At 40.8% G+C, this 23,031-nt stretch overlaps 1 protein-coding gene across 1 annotated transcript in view; it reads right to left on the bottom strand.

Annotated features, from left to right (window-relative positions):
* The window catches only part of SRRM3 (serine/arginine repetitive matrix 3), a 61,615-nt gene extending 40,220 nt beyond the window's left edge, over positions 1-21,395 (bottom strand). Inside the window, exons 1-2 of the mRNA XM_074190415.1 lie at positions 21,145-21,395; positions 3,453-3,554 (exon numbers count right to left, since the gene is read on the bottom strand). Of these exons, the coding sequence (XP_074046516.1) occupies positions 3,453-3,554; positions 21,145-21,371 (329 nt within the window). The 5' untranslated portion in view covers positions 21,372-21,395. The remainder of the gene's footprint in view (positions 1-3,452; positions 3,555-21,144) is intronic.
* Between the last annotated feature and the right edge of the window lie 1,636 nt (positions 21,396-23,031).

The raw sequence follows: 23,031 nt of genomic DNA, 5'->3' as shown, positions 1-23,031 counted from the left end.
ATGACTCAGCTATATTTGGGATGTTATTGTGTTGCAGAGAAAAGAGATTTGGATTTGGAGTTGAGGATCTGGGTTCAAATGCCAATTTTGATGCTCATTACCTGGGTGCCCTTGAATTTCTAGAACCCCTTTGGGCTTCAGTTTTCTTATCATTGTATTAGATGCCTCAGAGGTCCCTTCACCATATGCCCATGTGTTAAGGGGGAGAGAGGAGAAGGAGCCTACATGGTCCTTACCCTCAAAAAACTCTGAGACTGGTTTAAGAGACACGTGTCATATATAAGGAAAAATTAAAAAAGGTCATACAACAGGGGACCAGGTGAGGCCCTGTCCAGCTCTCCCATTCTTAACTGGGACTTCCAGTGCTAAGGAGTTCTCTGCTTCACAATTAGCAGATGGAAGAAAATCAAGGATTAAAGGAAGTAAATGATCTCTGTCCAAGGTTATGAAGTCAGTCAATGGCAAAATTCGAGAAGAATCAAGGGAAGAAAATGTCTGACTATTAGAAAGTTCATTCTTATGCTGAGATAAACTCTGCCTTCCGACAATGTGTCCTAGTTCTTTCCTCTGGGGCCAAGGAGAATGAATCTAACCCATCTTCCACATGACAGTCCTTCAGATATTTTTACTTTTATTTGAAGGATTGCTGTAGTTTTCACCTGTCCCTATCTATGGAGAGCTGAGGGTAATTAAAGGCTGTCTTGATGGTTTGGTTTTCAGGGCAGGAGACAGATTGTGCTCATTAAAGTCATTCTCCCTCCTTCCTCCAACCTCATCTAACCCTGGTTTGTATTCCTTTTATGGCTCTTATCAAATTCTGCTCAAGTTGCAATTAATAATAATAATAAAACATATACACACATACAGACATAAATGTAACTCATCCATTATGTCAACGCATGTATAATGCATGTGACATATGAATTCACCCATACATGTATGTATATGTTTACATATATAGATAAATATATACAACATATATATATAGATGATATATATGCATATAAACCTACATGTGTGTGTGCATATGGATGGACTGATATATAACCAGGAGTACATGTCTTCTCTATAACCTAAAAGAATTGGTACTTCTAAGCAGGAAAGGAGAGGCATGGAGCAAGATTTACAAGGTGATAAAACAAAAACTGTTTAGAAGGAGCTCAAAATAGCTATCTTAGAAGCTTGAATTTCATGAAGAATACAGAGACTTCAGAAGGAATAAATAAAGGTCATGAATCAAAGAATAAAAATATAAAATGACAGAAATGGAAGGGAAATAATGAAGAGAAAGAAGGAAAACTCTTCTCCCCACAAAAGGTGAAGAAAATGAAAAATTTAAAACTAATAAGCAAAATAAGTTGATGGGAAGAAGGGGAAGGGGGTTAGAATTTAACTATGTAATTGAGAGAAAAAAAGACCAAGAACTTGAAAACTAAATAAAGACAGAAAAAGAAGCAGAAAGTAAACTTGAAAACTATACAAATGACTTGGGAGAGAAAAAAAATGAGATAATTGGAAGAAAATATAAACTTAACTCTCATAGCTTTAAATGTAAATGGAGTAAATAATCCAATAAAATGAAAAAAGAATGACATGTTAGATAAGAAAACAAAGCTTCAAACTCTGTTGCTTACAAAAGCACACCTAAATAACAAAGACCTACTCAATACAGAATGGATGACTTTCAATGACAGTTGTGGTATTGTAGAAAAAATGCTGTATTTGAAGTCAGAAGACCAGGATTGAAATCTTGATTTTACCATTTGTGTGACCTTGGCAAGTCATTTAATCTTTCTGGGTTGGAGTTTACTTTTTTATAAAGATGAAGGGGATAGGCACTGGTCCCTTCCATCTATAGAGACACAATCCCATGGGGCAGTGATAAGAATAATGGGTTTGGAATTGAAGAACCTAATTTGAACTTGAAATCATAGTTCTGTTAATGGCTAGAAGTGTGACTCTGGACAAGTCCTTTCAGTCTTTGTTTCCTTCTCAGTAAAATCAGGGGGTCATATTCAATGATCTCAAAGCCACTTATAATGGCATGACCTTTCAACTTTAAATTCTCTGATCTGATCTTTGGACCATCCTAACCCTTGTTCTGGGTTAGTTTTTATATTTTACCATACCCAGTTTTAAATTCTATATTTCTTCATTAACCTTCTAAATTGAATTCCCAAAGCACAAGTCTGACCATGTCAAAACCTGCTTTCTCCTCCCCAAGCTCAACAGACTTTGACATCTCTCTATTCTCTCTGGGAACAATTATAAAATTCACTGTTTGGCCTTTAAATTATTTTTCCAGTCATTAGATATTGTTCTTTTTCATGTGGTTTAGTCAAACTGGCCTTCCAGTGTTCCTCATCCCTTACACTTTATTTTTTGCTTTTATACCTTGCACCTTTTTTGAAAGAGAGAAAAATGAAGGCATGGATAAGAAAAGCAAAGATGGGTGGCTAGGTGACGCAGTGGATAGAGCACTGGCCCTGGAGTCAGGAGTACCTGGGTTCAGATCTAGCCACAGAGACTTAATAATTGCCTAACTGTGTGGCCTTGGGCAAGCCACTTAACCCCATTGCCTTGCAAGAACTTAAAAAAAAGAAAAAGAAAAGAAAAGACATAGATAAGGAAACTTGGCTAAGGTCACACAGTCAGCTTTTGACAGGACTGGAGAAGGAAAGGAATGTTTTTTGTTTTTTTTTTGCAAGGCAATGGGGTTAAGTGGCTTGCCCAAGGCCACACAACTAGGCAATTATTAAATGTCTGAGGCTGGATCTGAACCGAGGTCCTCCTGACTCCAGGGCCAGTGCTCTATCCACTGTGCCACCTAGCCCCCCCCCCCCCCCCCCCCCCCGGCCAGGAATGATCTTTTGATTACCACTTAGTGCTTTCTATATATTGATATGTGTCCTTCCTCATTCTTCTGAAAGCCCTGGAGGAGAAAGAGGACCTTAGTTCTATATGTCTTATACTATTTTCTAATTGTTTTGTATATTTTGTTTTTTTTCCTAGCTAGACCCAGAGCTCTAGGGAAGAATCATGTCTTCTTCTGCCTTCCCCAAATCCTTTGGCCTAGTATGAGGTGATGCCTTGGATGAATTAACTTATGGTTATAGGATCTTAAATTCAGATCTGGAAGGAACTTCAAAGGACACCTAGGGGTTTTTTTTCATTTTTTTCAGCTGAGGAAGCTGAGGCACAATATGGTAAAGTGACTTGCCCATGGTCACACAGAAAGTGGCAAAAGTAGGATTTGAACTCCTTACTCCAAGTTCAGTAAGCTATCTTATTTAACTATTGGATCATTGCTTGAGCCAAAAGCACTGGTGCCTGAGTTTCTCAGGTTCTTCCCCAAACCTACTGAGGTCTATAGTCCAGTAGCTCACACTCTGTCTCCAACTGCAGCCCCTCTCCTGCTGACTCTCTTTAAGCTCCTCCCAAAAGAGACTCACATGTGGCGACCATGCTGATCCTCTCTGGTCAAGACTCCTTCCTTCTCCATCAGCATCTGTCGGAAGGTCCCCACCTTCTGTCGAATCTCCTCTTCAGAATACCTGCAGCAAGCAGAGAAGGTGTAAAAAAAGAGTAAGGCTTGTGTCACTAGGGTTTTTGGTTTCCTTTGTCGCACAATAATCCTCTCCTGCCTTTGAGGGAATTAGAGGTTTCCCATTTTGCAGACAGAAAACTGATAAGAGATATAATCAAGGATGAATTCTTTGTGATCAGTTGCCCCTTTTATTGGTTGGAGGAAGCAAATAGAGTTTGAAGGGTGTGTTTATGCCTATCCTGTTCCATCATTGAAAGGTGCAATTGGTCATCTCTTTATTGATTATACTTTTTGGATGGCAAGAAGCTCACTACCGCATAAGGTATCTTGTTCTAGTGTTAGACAAGTCTGGAGTGATACAAGAAGGAGGGAGAGGTTGAGAAGAGGTGGGGATATAATGACTGGCAACTAAGATCCAGAGTTAGCCCTGATTCTTTTCCAAGAATGAAGTAGACCGGAGACCTTCTCACCCCTTCCACCCCAATCCCTTGTTGGGCTCCAAATAGCAGGACTGAGCTAGGGAGGCATTGGCAGTAGAGTGGGTGAAAGCTCCAATCTTTATGAGTGTGAATGTGACTGAAACACCACTCCCAATTATTTTGGGATTTCTTGTTGCTTGGGGTTTTCCACATTAACCAGGCAATCCCACCATCTACTTATCATAAACTCATAGATTTAGAGCTGAAAGAGACCTTAGAAGTTATCTAATCCAATCTCTTCATTTTACAGATAAGGAAACTGAGATCCACGTTCATACATGTAGTAAGACTAGAGTTAGGATTTGAACTCAGTCTTCTGAATTGAAATATAATGACCTTTCCACTATCCCATTCTATTTTTAATAACTGAAAGGTACCTAAGAAGACAGTCCTGGTGTTTATAATAATGTTTGTCCTTCATTCTCAAAGAAGATCATGACATCAGGGAGGTGATGCCATGAGAAGCACATGAATTGGATTTGAGTGCGGTGGTGCTGTGCTAAATCACCAGCCTCATTTTCTCCTTCAGAGCCATCTGGATCCAGTGGCCAGATGGGAATCAGGATGACTGGAGATGGTCCTGGATGTGAGGCAATTAGGGTTAAGTGACTTGCCCAGAGTCGTGCAGCTAGTTAGCATCAAATGTCTGAGGATGGATTCAAACTCCTTGTCCTCCTCACTCCAAGACCAATTCTTTTCCCATTGTGCCACCTAGCTGCCCTCCTGGTATTTAGGGTATAGAAAGCAGTTTCCTCTTCCTGATAGCAGGGACCAAGAGCCCTCAAGTGGTACTGGACCCTCCTCTCCCCCCCTCTCAAATCCCCTTCCTTTCACTCCCATCTTAGGAGTCTCTCTTCCTGTCCAGGACAAAGTCATACACTTTCCTCGTTTTGGGATGAGTCATAGGAGCAGAGGAAGGAGAACTATCAACCTCTCCCATTCCATTCTATTCTATTCTATTCTATTCTATTCTATTCTATTCTATTCTATTCTATTCTATTCTATTCTATTCTATTCTATTCTATTCTATTCTATTCTGTTCTGTTCTGTTCCATTCGGTTCCGTTCCGTTCCATTCCGTTCCGTTCCGTTCCGGTCCGTTCCGTTCCATTCCATTCCATTCTATTCTATTTTATTTTTTTATTTATTAGGTTTTTGCAAGGCAATGGGGTCAAGTGGTCTGCCCAAGACCACACAGCTAGGCAATTACTAAGTGTCTGAAGCTAGAACCAAACTTAGGCCCTCCTGACTCCAGGGCCAGCGCCCTATCCACTGCGCCACCTAGCCTCCCCAACCTCTCCCATTTTAGAGGAACTTGGGGCAAGAGACCCCCATTCACATTCTAGTCCTATCATTTATAAGGTGTGTGACCTTGGTCCAATTGTTTTCCTTTTCTGGATTGCAGGTTCTACTCCAATAAAAGTAGCGAGGAAGGCCCCTTTCATCTTGACATGGTCTGAATGAGGTAACTTCTGATGTCCCTCCGCATACAAAATTCCTCACCTTTCAACTTCATGGTAGTCAAAGGATCACCCAATGTATTCTGTCTGTTTTACCAGAGAGGTACAGCAACTTATCGATGATAGTCAATAGGAGACTGGAGAGCCAGTATTGAAACCTAGGTCTTTTGGTTCTTTCTCTATCTTTCTCTAATCTTTCAACCGCTTCCTTTGTAGTCATGATAGGCTGGTGGGCACCCACCTCTCCCTGAAACCTTCCTCACTTTTCCCAGCTCTTATTGTTCATCCTTCCTCAAATGACCTTGCATTTATTCCTCTTTTTATGCATTGCATCTCCCCACTAGAAGATAAGCTCCTTGAAGGCGAGGATTGGTTTCCTTTTGGTCTTTAACTCGCCAAAGTCCAGCAGATGTTGGAGGCATGTTATGTCAAAAATCAGTGCTTGTCCTTGGGAGAACAGAACTCATCTAGAACTTTGTGTCTTGGGGAATTATGGGAGGCTTTGGAAAGAATGGGATTTGCATAAGACTACATGAGAATTAAGGGCCAGAGGCAGGGTTTGAACTTATTTCTTGACTCTTGGCTGAACATTTAATTCACTTTCCCATATTGCCTTGCTTTATGTGGATACTTTAAAAGAAAGCGACTCTTCATCAGGGAGTTAGGTCATCTGTGCATCGCTCTGGGAGTGAGGGCTGGCCCTGGCTGGGGCCATTACAGATTTTGAGTCTTCTCATAATCCCATCAGGTAACCTGAGGGGAAAGTGTTAGTAACTCAAATTACTGAGCTATCAAATAAATAGTAAGGGTTAGGCTATTATTTAATAGTCTAAAATGAATATACTCTCCTGTAATTGTTATGAATATTAATCATATATCTGAATGCACGAAAGAAATACTAATGGCGTCGAGCAGAAATAAATGAATATGTATGACTGGGTGATATCAAGGAAGAAAGATCTCTGAGTCTGGAGAGAATATAAGAGCTATATGTGGGCATGCAGGCATGTTTGCTTTTATTTTTTATTTTTATTTATTTATTTTTGACAAGCAAATGGGGTTAAGTGGCTTGCCCAAGGCCACACAGCTGGGTAATTATTAAGTATCTGAGGACAGATTTGAACTCAGGTCCTCCTGACTCCAGGGCCAGTGTTCTATCCACTGTACCACCTAGCCACTCCACATGTTTGTTTTTAAAATGCAGTTTTGCTGATTTTTTTTATTTAAAAAATTTTTCATTGAATTTGCCCTTGTATCCCATCCCCTTCCATGGTTTTCCCCCCCTTTTTTCCCCCTGGTTTTTGCAAGGCAATGGGGCTAAGTGACTTGCCCACATTTTGTTTTGTTTTGTTTTTTAGTTTTTGCAAGGCAATGGGGCTAAGTGACTTGCCCAAGGTCACACAATTAGGTGATTATTAAGTATCTGAGGCCAGATTTGAACTCAGGTACTCCTGACTCCAGGGCCAGTGCTCTATCCACTGTGCCACCTAGCTGCCCCCCACCATGTTTGTTTTTTAAAATACATTTTTGTTATTTTTTTTGTTATTTACAAAAATTTTCATTGAATTTGTCCTTATATTCTTTCCCCTTCCCTTTCTCTGAGAATCTCTGTGTGTGTGTGTGTGTGTGTGTGTGTGTGTGTGTGTGTGTGTGTGTGTGGTGTGTATGAAGTGGGGAAGGGGAAAGGAAAGGATGGTATCAAGGAGGATGATGGCTAGTAACTCACAAGGAGATAATAGATAATATTTGGGGATAATAGGATCATAGATTTAGAATTACCCATTCTAAGCAGTTTGGGACTGGTCATCAATAGTTGCTAAACTGTGCATACCTTTTGACCAGAGATACTGCTCCTAGGTCACTAACCCAAAGAGATGAAAGAAAAAGGAATAAAATACTTATGCAGCTAATTTTGTGCTGGCAAAGAGCAGGAGACTAAGGGGCTGCTTATCAATTAGAAAATAGCTGAACAGATTAGAGTCTATGAATATGCTGGAATATGTTGTGCCATCAAATATGACAAAGTAAATGGATTCAAAGAAACCTTGAAAGACTTCCATAAACTGATGCAGAATAAAGTGAGCAGAACCAGGTAAATAATTTTTATAATAAAAGTAACATTAGAAAAACAAACATCTTGGAAAGAAATCAGACTTCTGAACAATACGATGTCCAACTAACTACATCTCCAGAGAAATGATGAGGAAGCCTGTTTTCTCCTCATAGGTGACAGATACAAGGTACAGAATGAGTATTAATATTTTTGGAGGTAACAAATGTAAAGACTTGCTTTGATTGACTGCTTAATTTGTTACAAGAATTGTGTCCTTTTCCTTTTTAGTTTTAGGTAGTGGGACCAGGGATCATTTCGCTATAAAAAAAGAAGAAAAGAAAGGAAGGCTATTGAAACACCTTTAAAATACTTAGGAAGGAAGAGAAGAAAGGACAGTGGAAAACAAACATGCAGAACAACTTGGAAAGTAACATAAGATAAAGAAAGGAACAGGTGGAATTATGTGTGTGTGTGTGTGTGTGTGTGTGTGTGTGTGTGTGGTGTGTATATATGTATATATACATATATATTAAAAGCAAGCTGCATTTGGGACTGGGAAATGGCTTCTTATAAAATCTTTTTTTGGTCTCATTTTGTATGTGGAAATGTTCTCTTTCTTTTTTGGTGTTTGTTAAATTCAGAATAAAAATTTTAAAAAGAGATCTAGACTTAACCCCATTGCCTTGCAAAAACCTAAAAATAAGTATCTAGAGTTGGCAAGGATGTTGGAGTCTAAGTCCCCGCCCTCCTTTACAGATGGGAAACCCAGGGAGGTAAAGTGACTTGTCCAAAGTTAGGAGATAGAAAGGAGACAAGCAGTGTCAGGCACATTTGATCCTCACAACAAACCTATGAAATAGGTAGAATTATGATGCCCATTTTACAGATAAGAAAACTGAGGCAGAGGTGAAATAACTTGCCACATAGCTAGTATTAGTCTGAGGTCAGATTTGCATTTAGGTCTTCTTGATTCCAAACTCAAGCTTCTATCCATTGTATCACCTAGCTACCAAGTCGCAAGTGACTAAGTTCAGATTTGAACCCAGGTCTTCCTCCTCTTGATGCCTACACTTTTGTTTTATTGATATTTTATTTTTCCAATTACATGTAATGGAAGTTTTTCAACATTCACCTACTTGCATATTTATAAGTTACACATTTTTCTACCACCTTCCCTTTCCACCACTCTCCCTTTGGTGGTGAACAGTCTAGTAAAAGTTGTACATATACTTTTGTGTTTAACATATTTACATATTAGTCATTTTGTGTTTGAGGAATTAGGACTGAGGGGGAAAGAAAGAAAACCATGGGATAGGAAAGAAAAAGATAAGAGGTTTTTTTAAGTGAACATACTATTCATTCAGATTCTGTAGGTTTTGGTTTTTTTCCCCCCTCAAGATGAGGATGGTTTCGTCCATAACTAGTCTCCCAGGGTTGTCTTAGCTCTCTGAACTGCTGAGAGGAGCTGCATCCATCAGGGTTGATCATCTCATAATGTTATTATTAATGTGTACAATGTTCTCTTGGTTCTGTTCCCTTTGCTCAGTATCAGTTCCTGTAATTCATTCCATGCTTCTCTAGAGTCCGACCATTCATGGTTTCTTATAGACCAACTCCATAACATTCATATATTGTAACTTTTTCAGTCATTCTCCAATTGATAGGCATCCCTTCAATTCCCAATTCTTTGCCACCACAAAAGAGTTATGAATATTTGGGGACATGTGGAATTTTCCCCATTTTTTATAATTTCCTCTGGATATAGGTCTAGAATTGGTGATGATGATGATGATGATGCCTGTCCTTCATTTTTGAAGAGGACCATGACATCAGAGAGGTGATGCCATAACAAACATATAAACTGGATTTGAGTGAGGGGGTGCTGTGCTCAGTCACCAGCCTCATTTTCTCCTCCAGAGACATCTGGGTCCAGTGGTCAGATTTGAATTAGGATGACTGGAGATGGCCCTGGATGTGAGGCAATCAGAATTAAGTGACTTTCCCAAGGTCACATACAGTTAGTAAATGTTAAGTGTCTGGATTTGGGCTGGATTTTAGGCTGGATTTGAACTCCAAATACTCTATCCACTGTGCCACCTAGCTGTCCCTATTGGTATTGTTGAGTCAAAAGATATAATCAATTTGATTGCTCTTTGGGTATGGTCCCATATTGCTCTCCAGAATGGTGTAATTAGTTCACAGTTCCAAGCAACAGTGCACCAATCTTCCTACTGCCTGTAGTCATCTTAGATAATGTGATAAGTGTGAGGTATGAGGTGCCTCATAGTTGTTTTAATTTGCATTTCACTAAACAATAATGATTTGGAGCATTTTTCATTTGATTAAATAGAGTTTTAATTTCTTCATTTGAAAACTACCTATTCATATCCTTTGTTATCAATTGGGGAATGACTTTGTAACTTATCAATTTGATACAATTCTCTGTATAGTTTAAAAATGAATCCTTTATCAGAAACACTAGCAGTGAAAATTGGTTCTCAGATTTCTGTCTTCCTCCTGCATTGGTTTTTATTAGGGCGAACTTTTTAATTTAATTTAGTCAAAATCATCCATTTTTCAATTTATAATGCACTCTACTTCTTGTTTGGCCATAAATTTCTCCACTTTCCTTAGATCCAAAAGACAGAGCATTTCTTTTTGGGGGGTTTTGCAAGGCAAATGTGGTTAAGTGGCTTGCCCAAAGCTACACAGCTAGGTCATTATTAAGTATCTGAGACCGGATTTGAACCCAGGTCCTCCTGACTCCAGAGCCTGACTAACAGCCCCTAGGGCATTTCTTTATCACTGTTAAATGGTCTGTGGTATCACCCTTTAAATTCTAAATCCCGTAGCATTTTGATCTTCTTCTGGTGTAGGGTGGGAAATGTGGGGCTATGCCTAATTTTTACCATACTATTTTCCAAATTTTTGTCAAGGAGTGAATTCTTTTTCCAGAAATTTATACTACTCTTTCTACCACATTAAAATGTCTCCTGAAGGATTTTAGCCCCCTACCCCAACTATAGATGTAGGTGTTGGTGGCTTAAGGACCAGCTTCCCTCTTGGTTCCTATGGTGATTATGGACACTTTATTATTATAATTGCCTTCCTTGGCATACCTCTCACATCTGCCCCCAATCCCAAAGCAAATGAAGATCATTCCACAAATGAGGCAGTGAGTTGCCCAAAACTGGTTGTTTTAAGAGAAAGCGGGATCAGTCATTCAGTTAACAAACATTTATTAGAATGCCTATCCCGTGCCCGCACCAAGTTCCATGCTAATAATACAAAGATACAAATGAGACATTCTTTAATCCAAAGGAGATTACATTTGTGTAAAAGCTACACATAAAGTAGATAGTCACCTTAGAGAAGGTACTAGCAGCTAGATTCTATTGTTGCTAATGGGATCAGGAAAGGCTTCCTTTTAAAAGGCATGGCTTGAGATGAGCCTTAAATGATACTAGACATCCCAAGAAGCAGAGACAAGACATAGGTGTTAGCCTGGGGAAGAGCTCTGAGATGAGAGATAGAGGGTCATGTGTGAGGATGGGGAGGAGGCTAGTGTAGTTGGGTCACAAAGTTTGTGGAGAGGAATAATGCGTGAGAAAATTAAAAATGAGAAAAAGGACCTGGGTGTGAAGAGCTTTGATGACAAACGGAGTTTAGTTTTATACCTAAAGATACTGGGTACTAGGAAGCAATGGGAGTTTATTGGTGAGCAAGTGATATAGTCCAATCTATGCTTTGGGGAACATTGTGGCAGTAGTGTGGATGATGGATTGGAGTAGGGAGAGATGAAGCAGGGAGACCAAGGAGAAGATTTTTGCAAGGGTCTGTGCATGAGGTGATGGGGACCTGAACCAGGATAAAGTCTGTGTCATGGACAGAAGGAAGTCAATGTGAAAGTAGAAACAAGATTTCGCAAATGACGGATCGTGGGGTGAAGCAAGTGAGCAATCATCAAGGGTTCTTTGAAGGGTATTTCCACCTGGGAGAAATGTGGGACTAAATGACTTCTAAGGTCCTTTCCAACTTTGCCATTCCATCATTCTATGACTTCCCTGACTTTGTTTCAGATAACAGTGCTTAAGAATCTCTCGAAAATGCTTTCTTGGGGGCAGCTAGGTGGCGCAGTGGATAGAGCACTGGCCCAGGAGTCAGGAGTACCTGAGTTCAAATTTGACCTCAGACACTTCATTGCCTAGCTGTGCCAGCTTTGGGCAAGTCACTTAACCCCATGCAAAAATCTAAAAAAAAAATGCTTTCTTGGCTGAGGAGCAAGGAGTGAAGATGTCAATTCAGAAATTCATCTGAGAAGTATCTAGAGCAGAATTCCAAATTTCTGACCACAAACTGCTCAGACAAAGGGTAGATGTCAGGAGGGCTTGTGCCCCCAGGGAGGTTGCCCAGTTGTCCTTCCCAAAGGAAGCACAAAGTTGGAACTTCAGCCCCTTTATAAAGAACTGCAGAACTTCAATATCTGAAGGAACCTCAATAACCAGTCAGCCAGCCCCACTTTCACCTGAAGGAGGGTCCTCATCTACCCCAAAGTGTTTATCCAATCTTGAATACTTCCAATGAAGAGGAACTCACTATCTGTCAAAGGAGCTTTGACAGACTCCTTTTTGCAAGTAAGTATTCTCCTAGAGTCAAGCTTCCATATGCCACTTTGTAATTTCTACCAGTTGTTCCTAATTTTGTCCTCGCGGGCCAAGTAGAAAGAATGTGATCTCTTCATTTTCATCGTTGGTGAATTATTCAATCATGTCTGACCCTTCGTGATCTCATAGACCACATTTGGCAAAAATACTTAGTGGTTTGCCATTTCCTTCTCCAGCATATTAAGGCAAACAAAGGTTAAGTAATTTGTGCAGTCACACAACTAGTAAGTGTCTGAGACTGGATTTGAACTCAGGTCTTTCTTACTCCAGGACTAAACCTCTATTCACTGAGTCACCTTGTTGCTTAGCCTTTTGTTTTTGTATGATTGTCTATTAAAAGATGTCTATTATGTTTCCTCTTACTAAGTCTTTTTTTCTCCAGGAGAACCACTCCTTCAACTGATCCTCATATGATATGCTCTCAAGATTCTTATTATCTAGAGCACCAGCCCTGGAGTCAGGAGGACCTGAGTTCAAATGTGACCTCAGACACTTAATAATTACCTAGCTGTGGGACCTTGGGCAAGCCACTTAACCCCATTGCCTAAAAACCTAAAACAAAAGATTCTTACTATCCAGGATGCTTTCCAGTTTATCAATACCCTCACCACAATGAAGGACCCTAAACTGAATAAAAGAATTTAGATGTGATTGGATCAGGTCAAAGGACAATGGAACTGTCACCTTTTTCCTATGGGCCACAACTTTCAGTGCAACCTTTCTTAGCTGCCATATTTTATTGCCTGATTTTCATTAAGTTTGTAGTCCACTCTATCCTCCAGATCTGGCCTTGATGAAAACATTCCTCCCTCCCTTCTTTGTAGATATCTGGGGGAGGGGGTGAGGCATGATGTGGAGCAATGCATACACTGTCAGACCCAGCTGATAGGTTGGTTAGTTATGCTAAACTTTTTTTATCTCTCCTTTGCTCTTTTTTTATTCCTTGTCACAAGGGATGGCTCTCTGGGGAGGGGAGGGAGAAAGAATATATTTAGAGATGAAAAATCATGTAAAAACAAAAGACAGAAGAAAAAATTTAAACCCTATATTTCTTCAGACCAGCTGCTGACTATTCAGGATTCCCTTACCTTGTCCTCATGAAACCAATTTTTAAAGGACTCAAGTCTAAGCCTTTACCTTTAATAAATTGAATCTTATTTTATTTTTCCTCATGTTCTAGCCTATCAAGATCTTTTGAATCACATTTTTCATTTGTCGTCCATCTCAACTTGTTTCCTGGATTTGGCATCCTAATGGCAAACCTTCTCTCTCCTGTCCATGGGCACCTGAGTTGCCCTGAGGACTGTTCCCAACCACACTGGAGTGGGATAATGCCTAGTAGTGTCATGGAAATGGTGAAGGGTGAAGTACCTGGGTACTATTCCTTGAGCAAAGTGCTCACCATCTCTGAGGACTATTTCCTCTACTGTAAAATGAAGGTGTTGAATTAGATGATTGCTAAGCTCCTTTCCAAACTTTAAATATTATGATCCTTTAAGTCTGGGACACTACTGTCATGTTTCTAGAGTGGAGTGCTGAGGCTGTTTGAGCAAGCAGATAGAGAAGGGAGGACCTTGTAGAAATTGGTTGAAGACTCATCTCTCACAAGTCTCCTCAGAGGCACCACTCAACCTCTAATGAAGGTTCACAGGTGTCTCTGACTTCTGGGACCCATCTCAGGACTCACTTAAGACCTCAGTTGATCAATAAACTTTATGGGGTTTTTTTTTATTTTTTGTTTTTTTTTAGGTTTTTGCAAGGCAAACAGGGTTAAGTGGCTTACCCAAGGCCACACAGCTAGGTAATTATTAAGTGTCTGAGACTGGATTTGAACCCAGGTACTCCTGACTCCAAGGCCGGTGCTTTATCCACTACACCACCTAGCCGCCCCAGATCAACAAACTTTAAATGGAAGTTGAAGAGCTGGGGAGAAGGGTCCCTAGAGGGTAGCCCAGCTCTTTGGATGTTGATTCTCTTTTCTCTCCCCTCCTTGCCCCCATCATGATTCTGGAGACGGACCAGCTGTTCAGGAGTGGGGCAGTAGGATACAATTGGGATAAGGTCTTTCTACACTTTCTCCTGATAAGTTCATCTTGCCTAATAAGTTCAATTCTGACCATTATATCAATGACTTTGAAACCTCTCTCTCTCTCTGGATCTCCAGTTCCACTTCCCAGGTTGCCTGCAATATATACCCATCTGGTGGCATAACAAATTCAACAAATCTAAATTGACTTATCATCTTCACTGAACCCATCCCTTCTTCAAATGAATCTATGTCTATTGAGATCACTGATATTCTCTCAAGTGTCCAGATTTGGCACCTTGGAATGATTCTTAAATCTCCTTTTTCTTTTCCTCATATCCAACTGGTTGCAATTCCCTATCAATTCTATTCCATAACTCTCCCATTTCCTTTCTTCCCTTTTGTAACCATTACCCTTGTTCATCTCTTATTACCTTCTATGCCATTGCAATAGTTTGCTAACTTACCTCTCTGCTCTAGCCTCCACCCCACCTCCAAATAAATTGCAAAAATAACTTTATTATTTAGAATATTTTTCAGTTTCATTGATGTGGTTTTCCATCTACTAACCAATATTGGAACCTTCTTCACACTTTGTTATCTTTGATATGATTTCTGTTCATGTTTCCCCATAAATTTTCCATAAGGGAGCTATCCAAAGTGCTAGAGAAAATTTCTTGATTTCTTTTAGAATCTCAGGAACATCTGTTTCACTGAGGCTGTCCATCATATCCACACAGTCATCTATGCAGTCAAGGAACTTGTATTCTTATACTGTGCTCTTATACCTGAGCAAATCACTCAACCCCCTGAGTCCCAGGTTCCACCTTTTGCTGGGAGAACTGTAACCAAAACAACAATGCCATTGTAAAGGACAAATCAACTAAGCTTCCTCCCTCCCAACTTGTTCTGCTTTCTATATTTGTGTGTCCTCAAGATCAAAATACCTTTCTCTCGCCTCTGCTCCCTGTATGTATTATCTTTCCATTAAAATGGCAGCTCCTTAAGGAGTAATTATTTTGATCTTGCCTTTATATCCCCAGTATTAGTATAGTGTTTGTCACAGAATAAACATTTAATAAATGCCCCTCATTCATTCATTCTGCAGGGGATGAGTGAGTGCCCCTGAAGGCCCTTCCAGCTATCAGTCTATGAGCCCATGGTCCTATAATCTGCTGGTCATGCATAAGATCTATTTATTGCCAGATTAACCTCCTAAAACACTTGAGTCATCACACCTCTCCCTTGCTCAAGAATTTTTCACTGACATTCTATTGCCCACATGGGAAAATGCAAAACCTTAAGTCTGAAGTTCAAAGTGAATCACAATCTAGTCCCTATGCTAAACATCTTTGCCTCCCACCATTCACTCAAAGCCATTGACTTTTCTAAGCTAAGTTGCTCTCTTCACTGGCCTTTATGTACATCATTCCATTCTATCAAAAAACTTGTACAAAGTACTAATTGTATATAAGGCCTAGTGCTGATTACTAGAGATACATGATAGGTCTGACCTCCAGCCAACTCTCCAGAAGCTCACATGCCAATGAGGGGCAGAGAAGAGAGGGATAAATGGCCATGAGTGAAGAGGGATTGAGATGAATGCAGCAACAATCATAGGCAGCTTGGGGGAAGAAGGAAAAGTGAATGAAAGAAAGATTCGTGGAAAAATTGGTACCTGGACTAAGCCTTGAAGGGAGGAATTTCAACCGGTAGCAATTCAGGTTGACAGGAGTCCATTCCATGCATGGGGAAAAACATGAGAACAAAAAACAAAAGGGAGAGAACAAGAGAAAGACAGGCAGAGGTGAGCCATCTATCTGATGGGACCTAGAGTTTGTGAAGGGGACGAGCTTGAAATTAGACCAGAAAGATTGACTCAAACAAAATCGTGAATGAATAGCCTGGAGTGTGATTACCACTGCTATACCTTAACTGAAATTGTTTCCCCCATCTGTAATGTTCAGGGCCTCTTGGCCTGATTGTCTAAATCTCATCCATCCCTGAAGGCTCAGCTGGGGATTAAGTCTCAGTGTCAGTAGTAGAGATAGTTTTCAGTGCAAGAGATGAACAGTCAATAGTGAAAATGGGAGTTTATTGTTAAGATAGGGACTTAGTGTCAGAGACAAGGGCTCAGTACTAGGGTGCATTTTCATGCCTAGGAGCTCAGTGTAAGGGATGGTGCCACTGTATTGTGTTGGGGGACTGAAGGGCTGAGATGGAGGCTCAGGATCACAGTTGCCCAGGCGACAGACTCAGTGCTAGGGATGGGTCTCTGCTTCAAGTATTGGAGCTCAGTGTTGGGACAGAGACTCAATCTCAAAGACACAGGTCAGTGTCAGAGATATGGACTCAGAGTTGTGAATTAGGGGTCAGAAATTAGTGAGAGAGGAAAGGCCCGATTTTGTAACCCTGGAAGGGTCATCAAACTCCCCAGGTTTAATGTCAGCAATAAAGACTTAGAATTAGGTAGATGTGCTAAGTATTTTTCCCAATCTTGGAAATGATTTTTCTATAGTTTTGTCAAACCATCCCCACATACAACATTGCAACGTGTTTCTCCTAATTTTTATGGAGATAATGGCCTTTAATTAAGGCACCTGCAGACTCACCCCTCCTCTTCAGGGACCACAGCCCACAGTTTTTCTATTTTGCTACTTTTTGGGTACATCAATAGCTCATCAGCTCTTTCAAATATGTTTGTATTGCCTACTGATAACTTGCTTTGTGTGAGCCTCTGTCTTTCTTTCCATCTCCTCCTCTCTCAGCAGGCTCTCCGAGTTCTGAGCATCCTTATTCTGGATCCTAGTAACTCCAACTGTGCTTTTCCCCACTGAATGAAGTCCTTGTCTCTGGAGCTAAGTCCTACCCACCCCAGAATGGAATCTCCACTCTCAGAAGCTTCTGTCACATCCCTGGTTACTAACACATACATACAACTCTCACACCTTTCCTGACACATTGGCCCAAAGAGGTGCTACTTTCCCTCTCCCCAACTGCTAGCCTGGGGAATAACATGACCTTGAGGCTATTTTCCCTGGGTCTCCAGTCCTGCCTTCTCCAGGAACTTCCTTGCAGAGGCAAGAGGAGAGGACTGGAAAGAAAACTAAGCGGCAATTTTTTCCTCCTCCCTTTGCCCTTCAGGTGAGTGACCTCCTTTGGAGATGGGAATTGGAGCCGGGAATCCAGCTTAAACCCTTTCCTGGGAGAAGCTGCTAGCTGAAGGACTCATAGAAGCATCCCTTCTCTCCTCCATAAGGAGCTCCACCAGTGGAGCTTGAGTGTGGTCTGGACCCTACCTCACTGAGCATCAAGTATCAGATGGGAGTTGGGAGGCAATGAGTGATTTTAGGCAAGTCACTTGTGCACTGAGGGCCTCAGTTTCCTCATCTGTCCAAAGTGAGAAATCATTCCCACTGTCTTATTGGATTGTGGCAAAGATCCAGTGGAAGAATACTGGAACTACCTTGGCAATTGCAGCTTAATGAGAGAAGCAGGATGACAAGAAGGTGGCTTTGGCATCAGCAAGTCTCAATGTTCCACAGAATTCTCTATGACTCTAAAGGGCAGAGAGGGCGACAATATGCATTGGTTTAGGTTGCTTCTACATGAATTCCAATGAAATTCCAATGAAATCCATTCCAATGAAATCACTGGTCTGATTTTTTTAAAAGTCTCTCTCATTAAACAAAAGTGAGATATGATATCATTGATCTTACTGTTGATCTACCCAGCCCAGTGAGAGCTAACCCAGTCTCCAAGGCTACCCAGAGTCCATGGAATTCCCTAGTCTTCCTAGGTACCACATCAGTTACTCACAGGTATAACTGTCTTTTTGCTGGTCTGAGGAGACATAGTAGAAAAGGGTTTGTGTCTTCCTCCCATAGGGCTCTGTGAGGGTGAGAATTGTATCTAACCATCCCTTCTCTGAAGGCAGGGTGGTATCACCCTCATTGTAACAAGGATCTTCTGACACTATCTTTCCCATCCACTGCAGCACCCAACCCAGGATGAAGCCCAGGGCTATGTCCCATAGGAAGGGCATACTTGTGTGATCTTGGACAGGTCACTTCATTTTCCTGGGCCTCAGTTTCCTCAGTTATAAAATGAGAAGATTCTAGGTCCTTTCCAGTTCTTGCTATGCTCTTAGGATTGACTATAGAACTTGGGGTATCTTAAGCCAATCTTTGGGCATAGGTCATCAGAACCCCAAGGCAGGATTGAGCTGAGTGGACAGAGTACTATTTTGGGAGATAGGAAATCTAGGCTCAAATCTTGATCTGACGTTTGTCAGATGGGTGACCTTTGGTCAGGATTTGAGCCTCATTTTCCTGGTCTGTAAAATGATACTGACACTCTCTCCTCCACAAAATCATGGTGAGAAGTGTGTTTTGTAAACTCTAAAGAGACATAGAAGTTGGGGGGGGGATGTATGGTTAGAGGGATCAAATTTATCTAATGATTCAAAGTTGACCCAGCACATTGCTTACCACAGTCCTTTGAGTATACCAATGACTATCTCTACTTTACAGACAAGAAAAATGAAGCTCAGTTGGTGAGATGACTTTTTCATGATTTCCTCTTTCAGGGCCCACTAAATAGCTGGAGTCTGAGCCAGGATTTAAACACACCTCAGTCCCGTGTTTTCGCCTTTATATCAAAAGCACTGAATCCCCTATTATTCACTCCTCATTGGAATGAGAGTACAATTACTGTCCTCCCTTAGCAGGATCATAGAGCTAGATTAGGAAGGGACCTCAAAGATCATCTAGTCCAGAATCCTGGTTTTACAGAAGAGAAAACTGAGGCATAAAGAGGTTAAGGGAGTGTCCACAAGTAATGTGCATCAGAGGCAACATTTGAGCCAGATCTTCCGGCTTTAAAGCCCATTGCCCTTACCTCTTATAATAGGACTTCTCAGGACTTTCACAAATCCTGATCCTGATCCACATTTCCTAAATCCCCAGACTCAGGGCTGGCACCCCTTCCTTGGCCATATTCACCTCAGCCTCCCCAGACTCATTCCAGGTTAGGACTCTGGCTGGGCACATAGTACCTTTGCAGTGGATCTGTCATCAACCCAGTTGGTATTTCTGCATTCTCCATATTGCCAGCTACATCAGGCAAGCATGCTTGTCAGGGAGGGGACCAGGCTCCCCAGCCAGGAATTTCATTGCCTCAAAACTGCTCTGCCATCTGGACTGCAGTAGAATCCCACAGGAATCCACAGAAATATTACTGAGGCATTGAGGTTGTTATTGTGGTTCTTATTGATTCTTCATTTTCTAAGAGGGCCAAAGATATCCACAGGGTCATGTCCCGACATTCCCATGAATGACATTTAAGGGAGACATTGTGGTAGAGTGGAAAGAGAACTGTCTTTATCTAAAATCCCTACTCCTTTTCGCTGGGCAGCAAGGTGGCACAGTGAAGAGAGTGCTTGACCTGGAGTCAGGAAACCCTGAGTTCAACAATCTTTTTTGCAAGATTTTGAGTTTTATATCCCCCCCTCCCTCTCTTCTCTCCCTCTGCCTCGACAGAAAGCAATCTAATATGTTATACATGTATAACTATGCTGAACATAAATTCATATTAATCATGTTGTGAAAGAAGAATCAAACCCAAATGGAGAAAAAAGCATAATATATAAGACAACTTTTAAAAAAATGAAGATAGGAAACTTTGGTCTGCATTTAAACTTCACAGTTCCTTCTCTGGATATGAATGGTATTTTCCATCAGAAGTCTTCTAGAATTTTCTTGGATTTTGTACTGCTAAAATGTAGAAGTCATAGTTGATCATTGCTCATTGTTGCTGTTAGAGTGTATAATGTTCTGGTTCTGCTCACTTCTCTCTGCATCAGTTCATGCAAATCTTTCCAGGCTATTCTGAAATCCAATCTTTCCTAATTTATTATAGAACAATGGTATTCCATCACATTCATATACCATAATTTGTTCAGTCATTCCTCAATTGATGGGCATTCCTTCAATTTCCAATTCTTTGCTACTATGAAAAGAACTGCTATGAATATTTTTGTACATGTGTGGGTTTTTCCCCCCTTTTCATGATCTCTTTGGGATACAGACCCAGTAGTGACATTGCTAGATCAAAGAGTATACACAATTTTATTGCCCTTTGAATACAATTCCAAATCACTCTCCAGAAATGTTGGATCAGATCACAATACCACCAACAATGTATTGATGGCCCAGTTTTTCACATCCCTGTTAACATTGTGCATTTTTCTTTTTAGTCATATTGGGAAATCCTGAGTTCAAATGTGACATGACACTTAATACCTGTGTGATCTCAGGCAAGTCACTGAACCTCTGTTCACTTTAACTTTCCTTGTTTGTAAAATGGAAATCATAACAGCCTCTACCTCACATTGTTGGGAGGAACCAATGAGATAATGATGATAAAGTGCCCCACAGAGTACCTGCCACATAGTAGGTACTCTATAAGTATTAACTGTTGTCACCCTCATCAACTTAGAGCAGAGATATCAGACATCCACCTCTTATGGCCTGCAAAACTGGAGTGATGCTGTGATCAGATTAAAATGTAATTTGGGAAATATTTAATAAAATAAATATAAATCAAATGTAAGAAATATAATGCAAATTTGTGGTTTTCTAAGTAAAAATGCAGCCATCAGGAATCTGTTTCAACTGGAGTTTGATGTCACTGGACTAGACCATTGAGAGGATAAGGGACTTGCCAAAGGCAAGTCAACCTGAATTTCAACCAGGATATTGGTTGGACTTGAACAGATCTAGCCACTATATCAGCATTGTATAAATGATTGTTTAGCTAATTATTAAAAAGAGTAGGTTGGCCCCAAGTGGTCAGTAGGGTTGCAGTGACTCAATTTTTGGGTTAGCCGTCTATCCACCTGCCTGGATTCACTTACCCTTGTTCCTCCATCATCTCCTGCAGCTCCATACACTTGAGTTCCACGCGTCGTTTCCTCTCATGGTCCAGGATCTCCCGGTGGGCCTTCTTCACTAGGCTGGGTTCTACAACCCGTAGTTCCTCCTCTGGTCTGTGCCAAGCACCTGAGGCGCTGGGTTGGGGAAAGCCATTGGCGGCATCTGGTGGAGATGGAATGCTGGCTCCATTGTTGAAAGTGGAGGACATGGTTGCCTGCACTGACCAGTTGGCTGCAGTCTCTGCAGAATGGAAAGAGAAGGAGAAAGAGATATTCACTGTCAAACTCATTTCTGATCTATCCTTCTAAATCCAAAACCTACCCAAAAAGCTCTGCCTCTTAACCACTCTGCTCAATTAATGCTGAACACTCAAAGGGAGATACACTATTCACATCAGCTTCTGGGAATAAGAGAAAAGAAAAAAAGGCATCCAGAAGGGAAGGAATTCCTATAGAGGTCATAGCTGACCAGCTGTAGAGGCAGGGAGAGGGATGTTGTACAGTTAGGTCTGCAATGTCAGGAAAGAGAAAAATGACCTGGGGATATAGTCCTTCTTCTTGAAGAGTTAGGGTCAAAGTGCTTCATCATAATCTGGGGAAAAACCTGACTCCCTAAATCACATTTCCCCTTCTTACAAGCTAAGAACTCCCAACTTTAGAATTTGTCTTTTTATCTGTATTACTGCAGACAAGAGGGAATATGTTGATTACATAATGTTTTGGATTGAACAAGAAGGGGTTCCGAAGAAATTTAACCAGAACATCCCCCCTATAACTCTATTGAAATTTCACTATTTTTAGAAGGGCTTCTTCATAAACAACAGACCAGAAGTCCATTACTGTGGGGTCACATCTTGACTGGAGGTCTCCAAACATGAATTTTAATACTGACTCTGCAACTTATTATCTATGTGACCCTGAATAAGTCAATTTTCTCCCTGAATCTAAGTTTCATCTTGTTTGAGAGGAAGCTGATCTAAGGGGTCCCACCCAGTCTTCAATTCATAGTTCATAGGGTGAGGTCTGGGAGGCACCCTAGAAGTTATCTAATCAAATCCTCTCTTTTTACAAATGAAACTAAGGCTCTAAGAAGGTATGTGGTCACAAAAATAGAGCCTGGATTTGAACAAAGTTCTTATGGATGCAGATTCATCATTCTTTCCATTGCACCATGGAGATTTTATGACCTATATGAGCTATAAACTCATGGAAATATTCTAAATACTAACAGTCTAAGAACTAGCACAAGTGTCCATCCCATGCTTTTTCCACTTAGCCCATAGATGTGTCCGCACTCATTGTGGCTCACTTTCATCAATAAAATTGTCCACAGATTCTAGTTTGGGTTTTCAGAGGACCAACTCTTCATGGATTGAGAGTTGAAAGAGACTACCAAGATCATTTGGTTCAATCTTCTCATTTTTCAGAAAAGTCCAGAGAAGTTATGTTACTTGCACTAGGTCACACATGTTAGTAAGTGGAAGAACTGAAATTTGAACATAGGTCCTCTTACTCTACATTCACCTTTGTTAGCAATGACCCTCAAGTGAGAATCTCTCATGTCTATTCAGATAGATGTCATCAATAGCTCAAAATGACAAGTACTTTAGGGAGCAAACTAAATTTTCCATGACAGCCAAGAGGATGAAACAAACCCTAAAAATGCAGGGAAGTGTGGGATACTGTAGTGTTTCAGCTAGGCTTTATTCAGCCCATGGGTTGTGACATAGGAACAGGATAGGCTGACGTGTGGGATGACTACCTGGAGGCAGGGGAATGGGTTGGATGATCTCTCAATTCCATCTGGCTTTCTAATTCTATGATTCTGGCTCTAGTCCTATTTTTTCCCCCTTCAATATCACATTGCCA

Source organism: Macrotis lagotis, chromosome 5 (assembly GCF_037893015.1).
Source record: "Macrotis lagotis isolate mMagLag1 chromosome 5, bilby.v1.9.chrom.fasta, whole genome shotgun sequence".
NCBI classification, from domain to species: Eukaryota; Metazoa; Chordata; class Mammalia; order Peramelemorphia; family Peramelidae; genus Macrotis; species Macrotis lagotis.
Note: the sequence above shows the minus strand (reverse complement) of the source record. Positions and strands in the feature narration are given on the sequence as shown.